The 13639-nt window shown below is 34.7% G+C and overlaps 1 protein-coding gene across 4 annotated transcripts in view; it reads right to left on the reverse strand.

The window, feature by feature from the left end:
* LOC117409386 (lipopolysaccharide-responsive and beige-like anchor protein) overlaps positions 1–13639 on the reverse strand; it is a 282415-nt gene that overhangs the window by 224837 nt on the left and 43939 nt on the right. For all 4 annotated transcript variants that reach the window (XM_058999629.1, XM_058999623.1, XM_058999634.1 and 1 more), the window contains exons 15-21: positions 13519–13581; positions 11196–11293; positions 10301–10393; positions 9793–9901; positions 9019–9100; positions 7154–7277; positions 6711–6903 (exon numbers count right to left, since the gene is read on the reverse strand). In XM_058999629.1, the coding sequence (XP_058855612.1) occupies positions 6711–6903; positions 7154–7277; positions 9019–9100; positions 9793–9901; positions 10301–10393; positions 11196–11293; positions 13519–13581 (762 nt within the window). The remainder of the gene's footprint in view (positions 1–6710; positions 6904–7153; positions 7278–9018; positions 9101–9792; positions 9902–10300; positions 10394–11195; positions 11294–13518; positions 13582–13639) is intronic.

The following is a 13639-nucleotide window of genomic DNA, read 5'->3' on the forward strand; positions in this document are numbered from 1 at the left end:
TTCAATAACCGGTTACACCTGGAATCATTTTATACAAAAATAAACTATTATTTAAACAGTGAATCCATTTACAATAAACAAACTTTCATAAGAACATAAGAAAGTTTACAAACGAGATGAGGCCATTCGGCCCATCTTGCTCGTTTGGTTGTTAGTAGCTTATTGATCCCAGAATCTCATCAAGCAGCTTCTTGAAGGATCCCAGGGTGTCAGCTTCAACAACATTACTGGGCAGTTGGTTCCAGACCCTCAAAATTCTCTGTGTAAAAAAGTGTCTCCTATTTTCTGTTCGGAATGTCCCTTTATCTAATCTCCATTTGCGACCCCTGGTCTTTGTTTCTTTTTTCAGGTTGAAAAAATCCTCTGTCAATACCTTTTAGAATTTTGCAGCATAGTAGCAATTTTATGGTATATATTAAAAACCATCATATATTTTGCATTACACATGTTTCTTCTCATTTATACATATTTGTTTAACCTGCATGAACACCGTTTGTTTACAAACACGATTGTTAAACTATTCTATTGTTTACTCATTATTATCATTGTCATTATTATTCTCTAGTCTGTAACCATTACCAGTAAAGACTGAACATTAGCATTACCCCTTCTCTTGGAAGATTACTGAACATATGGCTACAACAAAACCCTTTTCCCACATGTACAGCTACAGCAACATAATTAAGGGAATTGCCCTAATCTAAATACAGCTATATATATATATATATATATATATATATATACACACACGATACACTTTGTGGTAATTGTGTCAAATTAAGCTTAATTATAAATGCACTGCAGCTCACTTATTATGTGAAAGAAACAACCTGAACGTTAAACCGCTAATTTTTATAATTAAAGACCATCTTGGCTAGCAGAGCATTCTTTCTATTTACCTTTCACGTGCGAGTGCGTATGGGAGTGTCTACCTACTGAGTGACGTAACCAAATTGGTCATGTGATACGAAAAGGCGACCCTAAGTCTGCTTTGCTTTTATTTATATATATATATATATATATATATATATATATATATATATATATATATATAATGTAAAGGCTAGCCCTGCTCCTGGATTGCAGGCCCTGGGTCACATCAAAACGGTGTCCTAAATCTAGGTTGGTCCTAAGCTGCCTTTACTTTTTTGGATCGTTCACATAGGAGAAAAGGCGGCCCTGTGCTGCCTTAAAATGCAAGTGTGAATGGGGTCTATGGTGCAGCAAAAGGCCAGTTAGTATACTACAAACAAAATCTTATAAATGAGATTCCAACATCTGTTTACAGACAGCAGGCATGGGCTTGTTCCTAGTTTAGATCAAGGTCCTTTTAAAAGACAAGTTTCAAGTGTCTACATACATTTCTGGCAGGTGGTATTGTTCCCACCCTCATTTTTACTTGCTTGGTCATTCATCAGGTAGGTGTTGTTTGGGGCTGTATAATGGATGGTGTAAGTATCTGTAGGTTGTCCAAATCATGGTCAAGTCTGCCATTTAGCTCATCTAAAATCTACAGTTGTAGCCAGGCTTAGAACTGAAGTCCTATTGCAATATAAGTCAACAGTGAAATACTGCAACATCAAAAAAGTGTAATAAAAGCTACAAGACTTCTGAATGTTGCAATACATTTCTTATTTTAAACTGTACAGCACTATAGTTTCAATGAAAAATAAATCTAGAGGAATGACCCGAAAACAGCTTTGGAGTCCAGCATGCTAGGAAGCTTTTGGGCAGGGGTTGTTGCACTAGAATGCAAGCATGTCTGCTAGTTACCCCAGCTAGAGGAAGGAATTGAAATAAAAGGGCATGCCCTGGCACCCAACCAAATGAAGGTATTTCAAGCAATTTCCAGGCTTGACTTTGAGTTCTTCCAGAAAAGTGGCATGGAGGACCAGGCTGGTGAAAGTGATCCATGCTAAAGGAGAGCACACATCAGCTGATTACTTTTATATATATATATATATATATATTAATTAAATGTTTTAAGCCAGATACACAGCCTGTTATTTGATGTTATTGGTTTTACTGTTAATCTTGCAATGGTAAAATGTGCAGAAGTTATAGGCAGTGATTTAATGTTTGTATTCTTTTGTCTGCCCTCGTGAATGTACTGTACCATGGAAGTATAAATGAGAGCATTTGTATGTTAGTACTGGTACAAACATGGGTTTTTCATTTTTGAACATCCTTTCAAAATGTAAACCGTTCTTTTTTAATAAATTTTAATTATGAATAAGCTGGAAAACATTATAATTTGTACCATATAACAATGAAATCATCTCTTGAGAGTAAAATAAACCTGATACCCCATCATATCTATTTAAAGAAAGACAGTTTAACACTTTAATTCAGGATGTCATTTATGCATTTCCTCTCCAGGACATCTTTTTGACAAGTCATTTAGAAATTCTGTTATATAAAAGGAATACATGCTAATTGTTGCCACCGAATACATTTCAAGCTGTGTGTTTCAATACTTGAATATTTGTCCCAGCACCTTTTTTTTAATTTCTTTAATGTATGCTTAAAAACAAAATAATAAACCCCATAATGTAATTTTTGATACAAAAAGCACATTTTTTTCAGTGATTTGATAAAACACAGAAAAGGAAAAGCAGAGTCGAGCAGGTTAAAAAAGCCTACGTCCCCTGGAGCAGCGGTACAGCTGTGGGAGGAGTGGATTACAGTGACAAACAGCCTAGCTACTACAAAGGTGGCAGGAAATCTATCAAACTGGACAATAAAATGGCAATTGAGTTTTTTCAGCTTTTTTTTTTTTTTCAGTAGATGCATGTATCTTGATGTGTAGCACTACGGTGCCTATCGAATTCTGCAAGTCCCGTTCCTTGTCAAAGAACAGTGTTTTTTAGATTAGTGTTGGAGCAGTGTAAACAGCCGCAGTAGAAACGGCATTAATCTTGTACAATTATAGGAAAAAAGCAATTACAGCCTGTCCGTGACTGAAAAGTGTGATCAATTTCTTTACACGCACCAGACTGTTGATTGTGTTTTTACTTGGTTAAACTGTTTCTTGGAATGTCTTACATAAACAGTACGCAATTAAAGACCGAAAATGGTTGTTTCTTGAGAAAATGTTTTTTAAAAAAAAATACTAATAAATAAAACGCCATCAAAGTGAATATAAAAAAAGTCTCCTGTTATATGTTTAACAAAAAAAAATTTTTAAAACATGAAATACTTTAGAATTTCACGCTACTAATATAAAAAAAAAAAAAATTAAAAAAAACCACTGAAATGGGGGCAATTAAACTGAATGCAACTATCTGGTATTTACCAAAGTGAAATGTTCAGACCTTTGCAATTTGATTAGGCAGCTAATTTAATTTGGTAACGTAGGTGTAGTTTTTTTTATTTAATTACCCTGTTATTAGGTTTAACTGGTGGTTCACATTAAATTAACACCTAGGTGACAATTAAATTAGCTGCCTAATCAAAGCATATAAAAGTTTTGCTTTTGAGGAAAAAAAGTTACAAGAAATAGATGTCTACAAATTACTTATTTCAGCAATTTTTTTGCAAAACTCCAAAAATGCTCATTCAAAAATATTCATACTTTTTGATGCTATGATAGTATGGTCTACAAAGTGCTAGAAATTTCAATATGATAATGCAAAACCAAATTCTAGAAAAGTCTAGAAAATGCTGGATTGTAGGTGAACATTCTTGGAGTATAAATTGGTTAGGTATAGGATGATTGCTGTCATTACCAATAAGTCAATATGGGAAAAAGTAAAGCGCTATCTGAAGACCTTAGGCAGAAAATTATTTGTCAAAAAGCTAGAGAAGGATACAAGAAGATTTCCAAGCATTTGAGTATCCCAATTTAAAAAACTATTGCTTCAATTATCAAGAAGTACAAGACTCATGGTACTGTCACAACGCTCCCTCGGTCTGGAAGAAAGAAGGTTCTTTCACCAAGAACAAGAGGAATTGCGAGGAAGGTTAATAACAATACGAGATTGACTGCCAAAGACATTCAAAATTAATTGGCTGCAAGTGGGACTGGGGTTTCCATTTCAACCACAGGTCAAGTATTGCATGATGAAGATCTCAATGGTCGCAGGCCACGGAAAAAGCCACTCTTAGGAAAATGTCACAAGGACAATCGCTTAAAATTTGCAGAATGGCATTTGGAGTGGAGTAATGAAACAAAACAAAATCGAGTTATTTGGTCACACTGATAGTCGTTACTTTTGGAGAAAGTCTGGTGAGGTGTACAAAGAAAAGAACACCATACCGACTCAAGCATGTGGTAATCATCTGAAACCCTCCACTACAAAACTTGGTTGAAAGCGCAACTGGAGGTTCCAACACAACAACGATCCAAAGAACACATCAAAATCTACTGCAGAATGGTTAAAGAACAATACAATCAAGGTTCTGGAATGGCCTAGTTAAAGTCCCGATCTAAATCCGATTGAGAATCTTTGGAATGAGTTGAAGAAGGCTGTGCACAAAAGAAGTCGTCGGAATTTGAATGAACTAGAACAATTTTGTGTTGAAGAATGGTCAAAAATCACTAAAGAATCATGCCAAAAGCTCATTGACAAATATCCTAGTCATTTAAGGAGGTTATTATTGCTAAAGGTGCCTCAACAAGCTATTCATTTCATTTTCCTTGTCAGGGTATGAATACTTTTGAATTAGCATTTTTGGAGTTTTGCAAAAAAATTGCTGAAATAAATAATTGTAGACATCATTTCTTGTAACTTTTTTTTTTACTCATCCACAAAAGCAAAACTTTTGCTACAAAATATTTTTTCCTATAGTTATTTGTTTGAAAAATTTCTAGAAATGTTTGTAAACTTTTGACTACAAAAGTATACTGCCCACGCATATCATCATCATCTTCAGCCTTTTTCAATCCACTGCTAGATGAAGGCCTCCCCAAGATTCTTCCACAAAAGCCTGTCTGCTGCGTCCCTCATCCACGTTGCTCCAGCGTGTTTCCTAATTTCATCTTGATATACACACACTATATATATATATATATATATATATATATATATATATATATATATATATATATATATATATATATATATATATATATATATATATATATATATATATACACACATATACACACACTATATATATATATATATATATATATATATATATATATATATATATATATATATATATATATATATACACACATACATATACATATACACACACACACACAGTGTTCCAACGCTATAAGGCTCTCGGATATAACGCTCCTAGAACATGTCCCCCAATTCCTTATACTAGTGATTCATGCAATATTTATACAGTAAATTATACAGTACCAGTGTTCAAACTATAAACAACTTCTCAGTCTAACTTCCGTTTCTGTCTCTCCCTTTTGATACAGTACCTGAACTGAAGAAAAGCTGCGCTGGCATTTTATAACACAAACACTTTATTCAGCATTCGTTTTATAATTAATAAATATTAGGCCTATTATGTGATTATCTTTCCTAATGCATTTACTTTTTTGCTGTGAGAGGAGCTGCGTCTTTCTCCGGGAGATGAGACACTTCAGCCCCGCTCCGGCAGCCGAAACTTGGGGCGAGCCGATTCTCTCGTCCCCTCTCTCGACCCGCTCTCCTTCTCACACTTGGTCTGCTTGTCTGTCGCTTCGCACTGAACTCCCTACCGCCGTTTAGCCAGGCTATTTATAGTTTCAAAACTGCTAATTAAAATGATTCCCTACTGGGAATGTGACCTTTTTTTCTGTAAAAAATAGACCGTTGATTACATAGTGCTTTATGCATGGTTAATTCACAGAAAGTTACAGTTTTGCTTCACTATATGTGCATTATAGAGAGGGAGTTATTTTTTTTTTTTATTTTAGTCAGATGTGTGTTATGTGTCCTGCGGCACCCCCTCCCATCCCCCTCCCCCTCCCCCTCCCCCCTATATATAGTATACTATATATAGTATCTTTATCTTCCCTTATGACATTTAAAAAGCTTAACTCAATTACTGTTTAAGAAAATAACAATGTACATTTACTAGCTAAGGTTTTGCTCATCTCTTTTATTCGACCCAGCTTTCATTTAAGTTAAGACAACATGAGAAGCAAGATCTTCCACTTCACTGAAGAGTAACTGTCTGACCTCCACAAATGCTGCCAGAAGATCAGGTGTGCCCTCTTGTGGATTGAAGCCTTTATTACCTCGCTACACATTAATGGATGAAACTCCTCACAGTGGAACTCTTTTGACATACATATTCACTTGCAAACAGGTCACTTAAGACAGAACTTACGACTCAGTAAAAATCTAATATTTATCTACGAAGACTGAATAATCAAAACAACAATATTGTTTTTTTAATCTATTATAGTTAAAGATACTGTAACCATTTTAATAGAGCAAAAATGACAACTGTAAAAGGAAAGCAATGGAGAATGTATTACTGGAAGCATTATTCGGAAAAAGCAGCAATATTATTAACAATGTAAAAAAAAAAGTAAAATAAATAAAAGAAAGGAAGTCCAAACACAGTAAATGGTTGAACTATAACAGATGTATCTTCTTTAAATTTACTGTGATATGTTTCTTCCATTCTAATTTTTTGTGTTGTTTTTTTACACTGAACCAAAAACTAAACCATTTAAATTAGTAAGTAAATCAATAACAACATGTATTTATTTTATACAAAACTAGACACTTTAAAATTAGGTAGTTTCCTACCTTGGCGTGGGTGATGGAAAGAGTATCCACCCAGACGCGCCAGCCTCCCCATTCATATTTAACTGCATGGTAGAGCAGGATTCGGAAGATGGCATAGACCATTTCTGTAATCTTCTGCTCTTCTGAGTTCTTGGGGTTGATGTAGCACAGAGAGAGCATCCATTCCTGCCACACTGAACACTGCAGTAAACTCCTGCATAACACATTCACACACGTTTGAAATCCGCATCAAAAAAGAAGAGAATATTCACCATCTAATTTGGAAAACAGATATACTTGGGAATGCATAGATTGCTACCTTCCTTGCAAACAAAGAGAAGCAAACACTTTTTTTTTAAAACAAACTATTTGCCGTTCATATAAAAGCCTGTTGTAGAAAAATTAATGATATGGCGGTGTATTTAACTGTGGCTTTTGTACAGATTGTGCACAAGAGCCCTTACCTCCGGTTATCCCGGCTGTTATTGAAAAGTTTGATCATGTCTGACAAGAAGACTCTGCGGACATCCATGCTTTCTGGGCACTGGGGGGAATTCTTCAGCAGGGCCGCTATCACCTTGAGGATTTCTGTTTAAAAAAAAAAAAAAAAAAAAGTATTTATTTTCAAATGAATTTAAATGTGGGGCAATGTCACAATCAACCCCAGCGTTACTTGAGCTGAGCTAATCATGGCCTATAGATCGTAATTGTTACAAAATGTGCTGTAGTGCAGTGATTCTATTTCTTTCAGCATTACAAGGCAAGAGCAGATTTTGTAAAGATTCGTTTGGTTGTGAAAAATAAAATACAATCATTTGAAAGGAATTCCAGAAGCATGGTTTGTGTTACACTTATATCAGGTGTCAGCATTTTTTATTTTTTTTTAAAACACAACCACGTTACTATTGATCTAATTTAACAAAGTAATGGCATGACTAAAAAATAATAAACAAACAAACAAACAAACAAACATTCTTAATATAACATGGGCTTTCAAACATTAAAAACTTTGAAACATTAACAAAAGTTTAATGATTCTTGTACAAAACACATTTGGATTATTCTTATGAAGCCATGTGGTTCTTAATATAGGTACGTAACTGGAGAAACCAAAAAGTAAAATCCAAGACAGTTTTTTCTTGTAAAATTAAATTTTAGATTTTGCTATTCCAGTTAGGAATCAACCACCCATCTATTTACTTATGATAAGTCTCAGTACTACACATGGCCATAGTTCTCAATAATAATAATAATAATAATAATAATAATAATAATAATAATAATAATAATAATAATAATAATAATAATAATAATAATAACAACAATACATTTAATACATAACCTTAATATGCTGTTATAAACCATTTGAAATTCATTACAAATTTTTTTTTCTGTACGTTTTTAACTAAAAAGAATGCATGTTTAAATCCAGTATTTTGACAACGTCAGTGTCCATTTGCCTGACAGGAAGGTTTGTATTTCATCTCTTTGATACAACTTGAATACAAGAAGTAACTGATGCATTCAACCTAGCATTCTCGTAGGTTTCTTTTTATGCCCCAACCATTCAAATTATGAGTCACTGATCCTTAACAGCAGAAAATTACCTCGGCATGTATTTAGACTTTTTCCATTCCACATTTGGTATAACTTAATTGAGAAAATGCTATTTTCTTTTAATTTAGCCTGACATTACTAAAGACTGCAATCAGGGACATTTTGAGGCTTCAGTATGGATTAAAATCAGAGGGCTTTATGCAGAGGAAGACATTTGGAAATTCTCCAAAAATAAATGTAAAACTTCAAAATGAGGTTGTTTCATATTCGCATGAATTCAATTTTGGATGAGACTAAAAGATTTATCTTTTAAATTAGGCATTTCACTTTATGCAAAGCTCTCAGAACTGAATCTATTATAGAAATTGCAAACACAGAAAAACAGTTAAAAAGGAGTCTTAAACAGATATTAACATTTAAATAACTTATTAAAATCAATCCTTAATATTTAACCAAACAAAACACACTTTTCTACTTATAATATTTCTCAGTTGTGCTAAGAACCCTTGGTTTAATAAAAAACCTTTTACTCAAATTACGAGTTAACTAAATTAAACTAAATCAAAATATATATTCCAAGAAGAAACAAAAACTCAAAAAAAAGTAATTCTTTAATGAATCAAAGGTAAAAGGAAAAACTGGTTTTCATACATTTTGCAAGTTTTTTTCTTAAGTACATGTTTAAGTTTAAAAAGAAACACACTTTTATTTAAAAAAAAAGATGCAAAAAAGAAATATAAACTAATAATTTCTTGGGATAATAAACACTTACGTGGGTTTTGTATCTTTACCGTGGAGTCAGGGTCAGGATGTTGTTTGTGTATAACCTGGGTACAAATCTGTTCTGTGAGGATCTACAGGGGCAAAAAGAATTCAATATTTATGAGAAAACGGCATATCTGCATCATTACATAAATCTTACTTTGATGCATAATTTCTACAAAGAACATCCGTCAAGATTATGCAACAATGTCTTTTAAGATTTTCCTTTAAAAATACCCAAATGCTTTTCTTAGTTCTTTAAGCTACTTTCCCAGCCTGTCTACAAAAACATTTACAATCCGAGCAAGCTTGCCATGGTAAATCTGACAAAAGTTATTTCAGTTTTCCTTATAAAACTGCAGAATCATTTACGAAAAACAGCTATTCTGTTCATTTTGTGGTTAAAACAAACAACAAAAAACCACTATAAATCACATAGGAGGAGTTTCGCAATGCTATAACTTACAAAGGTAAAGAGATAGTAATAAATACCAGTGTTTGGCAAATTAATGTACAAAAGACAACACTTGTATTCATAAAGCAATTAACTTGTTCTTAGTTAATATTTATTGATTGTGTCTTTAAGCAATTTGTTTAACTCCAACCATTACATGCTGGGCTGATTATTTTATTAATATGAACAAAAAAATGTGTCACTACTTTGTGAGCGTGTTTACTATGAAACTGAAACATACCATTGTAGCAAGAAAATATAGTACTGCTAGGTAAATAAACATTTCCAAAAGCTTTTTTTCAATACAATAGGGAAGTTCACATATGTTACCTCAAACAGGACATTATACGTAGTCATTGTGAATTTATTGGTATGGAGCATCAGCCGCTCAGACAGCAGTGAAAACAACCCATACCCAAGCATGACTTCCACCTTCCTCCTAAAAGAACAAGATCAGAAGCATAGTTATTTCCCCATCCCTAAACACTTATCCAAAGAAATGGACCTGTTCATAAATCTTGAGTATACACATTTTAAGATGATAGCTTTGTACACTTGCATGTTTTAACTCGGCATATACAGTATGATGGTGAGTGCCAAACTATTGGATAATACGTACATACAGTATATGAGCCTTGCTTTAGCAGTTCACGAGAGTCTCATTAAAGTGTAGAATGCCCAATTTCTCCACATTTTTTGTTCCCCGAACTTAGCAGGAGCCACCTCTGCCCCCCTTTTTAAATAAGCTTACAGACACAATGACTACACTATATAAATACATTCAATTATTTCCATTCCACAGAAACTATAAATACATAATCACAATTGCAATACTTACTTGGCCCCTAAATGCTTTAAAAAGTAACCCAACACTTTCAAGGCTTGTACTCGAATCCCTTCACCTTTTGATGCAAGAAGCTTATAGATGACTCTGTAACAAAGTAAAGGCGAATTATGTCACATTCAGAAATGAATAAGCACATACAGCTTTAGAAATTGGAAACACTGCAAAAACGTTTCCCATCAAAATGTGATTTACATATTAAAGCAATACAGTAAATTAAGGAGAAAGAATTATGTTTAACGTTTTGACAATTGATTAAGTATTTTACACAGATAAAACTGTTTATAAAGCGAAAACCTGTTCAATAAAGCAGAACGTGCAGTTTGTAAAGCACGTCATTATACTTTAGTGATGCAATATCAAAACATGTTTATAATACAATTTTAAAACTTAAGCTAAATATGTATTCAGTACACTTATTTCTGACCTATCCCATATTGTAGATCTTCAGCATATGATCAAAAGCAGTATTTGTTGTAATCTATTTTAAACGGGGTACAAACTATCAAAGTGAGTGGGTACAGCAGCTTGAGGTCTTAGCCTTGAGATTACATTTCAGGGCTTCCAGTAATATCATTGTGCCAGTAACATCACATAATCCTAGCCTTCAAGCCAGGAAGAAAACAGGACATGATTATGAACAGTAAAATAAAACAAAGAAAGAACTGAAAGTAAAAATATAAATCCAAAAGAGTTCCTATGAAGTGCACATTCCGACTCCCAGTGAACTTTTGAGCACCAGCAGGAATATGAAATGACCCTGGTAAACAGGTTTTACAAAGGACCCCTGTAAATGTACATAACCTATTTTGTTCTGCTTTAATACCCAGTGTAGGCACATTCATTTGAATTTTACTTTGTCCCTTCTCAGATACAATAAACTCTTTACCGTATTCCATTGCGATGATCAAAGGCCGGGACCATGGAGCCCGGATGTTCAGACATCAACGCAACCAGCAGCTGCAGGACATCCATTAAGTTGTCATCCTAGATAAATAAATACAATAGAAGATCATTAGCATCATGTCTGACATGATAAACACCCAGTTGGTGTTACAGAACCTCCTGCAGTGTTTACAGGAAACACATGTTGTCTATATAGCAGCAATATATATTTGAACATAATCCCAGTTGTTTTGATATTTCTATTAAACACATCATAGGTAAATCAACTAGGGATTTACTTTTTTTTTTTCTAAACATCACAGTGTATCAAGATCATGCTCCCTCCTACAACAATTCTGGTGCTCTGATTGAAACAATAGGCATTTTGATGGAACAGAAACAGAATTGTTGCAGGAGGGAGCATGGCCTGGGTACAATCCTTAAGAGAAATTCCTTTCTCCTCCTGAACAATCTCAAGTAAATGCTGAGAAATGTATTCCCTCATTTGATTTATGACCAAGGTGCGATTAAATATTTGTTTAAAAGAGTGTTATTGCCACTGAATGTTTTAAAATAGAACGCTGCATGGCTCCTGAGTGGCGCATCCAGTAAAGGCGCTCCGCGCGGAGTGCAGGATGTGCCCTATAGTCTGGACGTCGCGAGTTCGAGTCCAGGCTATTCCTTTGCCGACCGAGGATGGGAGCTTCCAGGGGGCGGCGCTCAACTGGCCGAGCGCCGCCCAGGGGGAGGGGGGGTTAGGTCGGCCAGGGTGTCTTCGGCTCACCGCGCACCAGCGACCCCTTTAGTCTGGCCGGGCGCCTGCGGGCTTGCCTGTAAGCTGCCCGAGAGCTGCGTTGTCCTCCGACACTGTAGCTCTTGGGTGGCTGCATGGTGAGTCCGCAGTGTGCAAAAAAGCGGTCGGCTGACGGCACACGCTTCGGAGGACAGCGTGTGTTTGTCTTCGCCCACCCGAGTCAGCGCAGGGGTGGTAGCGGTGAGCTGAGCTTAAAAAAATAATTGGCCATTCCAAATTGGGAGAAAATAATAAAAATAACTGGCAACAACTAAATTAAAAAAAAAAAAAAATAGAACGCTGCAATATGGACAACACAGTATAATATATAATATACATTATATATTATTAAACGTATATTAATATTGCCAGTAAATGCTACAAATATACTGTCTAAGTTTTTTTAATAAAGAATCACATATGAGATTAGTACGTGTAAAAATGACGCAATGAGAAAGTCAGACGAACAGTTCTATGCCAAAAAACAGTAATGTACTATTTGAAACTAAGGCTTTATCAATATAATGTTATTTTTCTTTAATGTAGTTATTTACATATACTTCCTGTAAAAACTAGTCCAACTGTAAACATATTTTGTTTGTTGGATTTTTAGTTTCAAAGTTTATTTTAATATATGCACCTCCATTCAAAACAATTACCGGTAAGTTGTTTGTAAAAGTGCCTTTTTAAAATCTGGATATTTTGTATGTCTATAGTTATTTCCCATAACACAGGATATTTAATTTGTCGGGTGTGGGTGTTTAAAAGTGTTACAGAACCCTCTGCAGTGTATGTTGTCCATATCGCAGCAGTTTTTTCAGTATATTCCAGATGGTTTGGACATATCTTTTTTTTATTTCACACATCCAACCTATAATAATTTTCAACTTTTACTCGGGAACGTTCGAAGATTCTTCTAAACATTGCAATGTGTCCAGCTCATGCTCCCTCCTGGAACAATGCTGGTGCTCGATTGAAAGGAGTGGCATACTGAGGGACAAAAAAACAGAGTTGTTGCAGGAGGGAACGTGATCTGGATACACTGCGATCCTTAGAAGACTTTTTTTCCTCCTGGCAAACGCGCCCGAGTAAATGAGTAATGATGTGTGACAATTTTTTTTATGAAGAGTAAGCAATATGTTTAAAGAACATAACGCTGCGGTACGGACAACATGGGACACAGCAAATGAACTGTAACGTAATGCATTTCTTAGAAACTTTGGAGGGTCTTCTATGTAAACTACAGCATGTAGAAAAAATATTCATTCTTGCTTACGGTGCCACCTTGTGGTAAGAAATAAATAGAGCAGGCAGAGAAATGTATAAACACTTAATTATAATATTACTTCCTCAAAAAGCTTACCATTTCTTCCATAGTGAATTTGAAAAGAGTATTCAATATAATTGCTCTCCCAAGTAGTGGATCAAGATTACACTGGGGCACTGCTGGCTTGTAAGCAGTTTGCCTAGAGAGTGACTGAGTGAAATGTATTTCCTGTCAAGGCCCCTAAATTGTTAGCAAATTACATTTTACCTCATGAATCGTAAGTAGGTAGTTCAGAATACTCTGCAGCTCATCTTCCTTCACACCGTAATCCTACAAGAGAATTGAAGAACATTAACACTCCAACATTCCCATTCCTATTAATAACACA

This window comes from Acipenser ruthenus, chromosome 2, assembly GCF_902713425.1.
Source record: "Acipenser ruthenus chromosome 2, fAciRut3.2 maternal haplotype, whole genome shotgun sequence".
NCBI lineage: Eukaryota > Metazoa > Chordata > Actinopteri > Acipenseriformes > Acipenseridae > Acipenser > Acipenser ruthenus.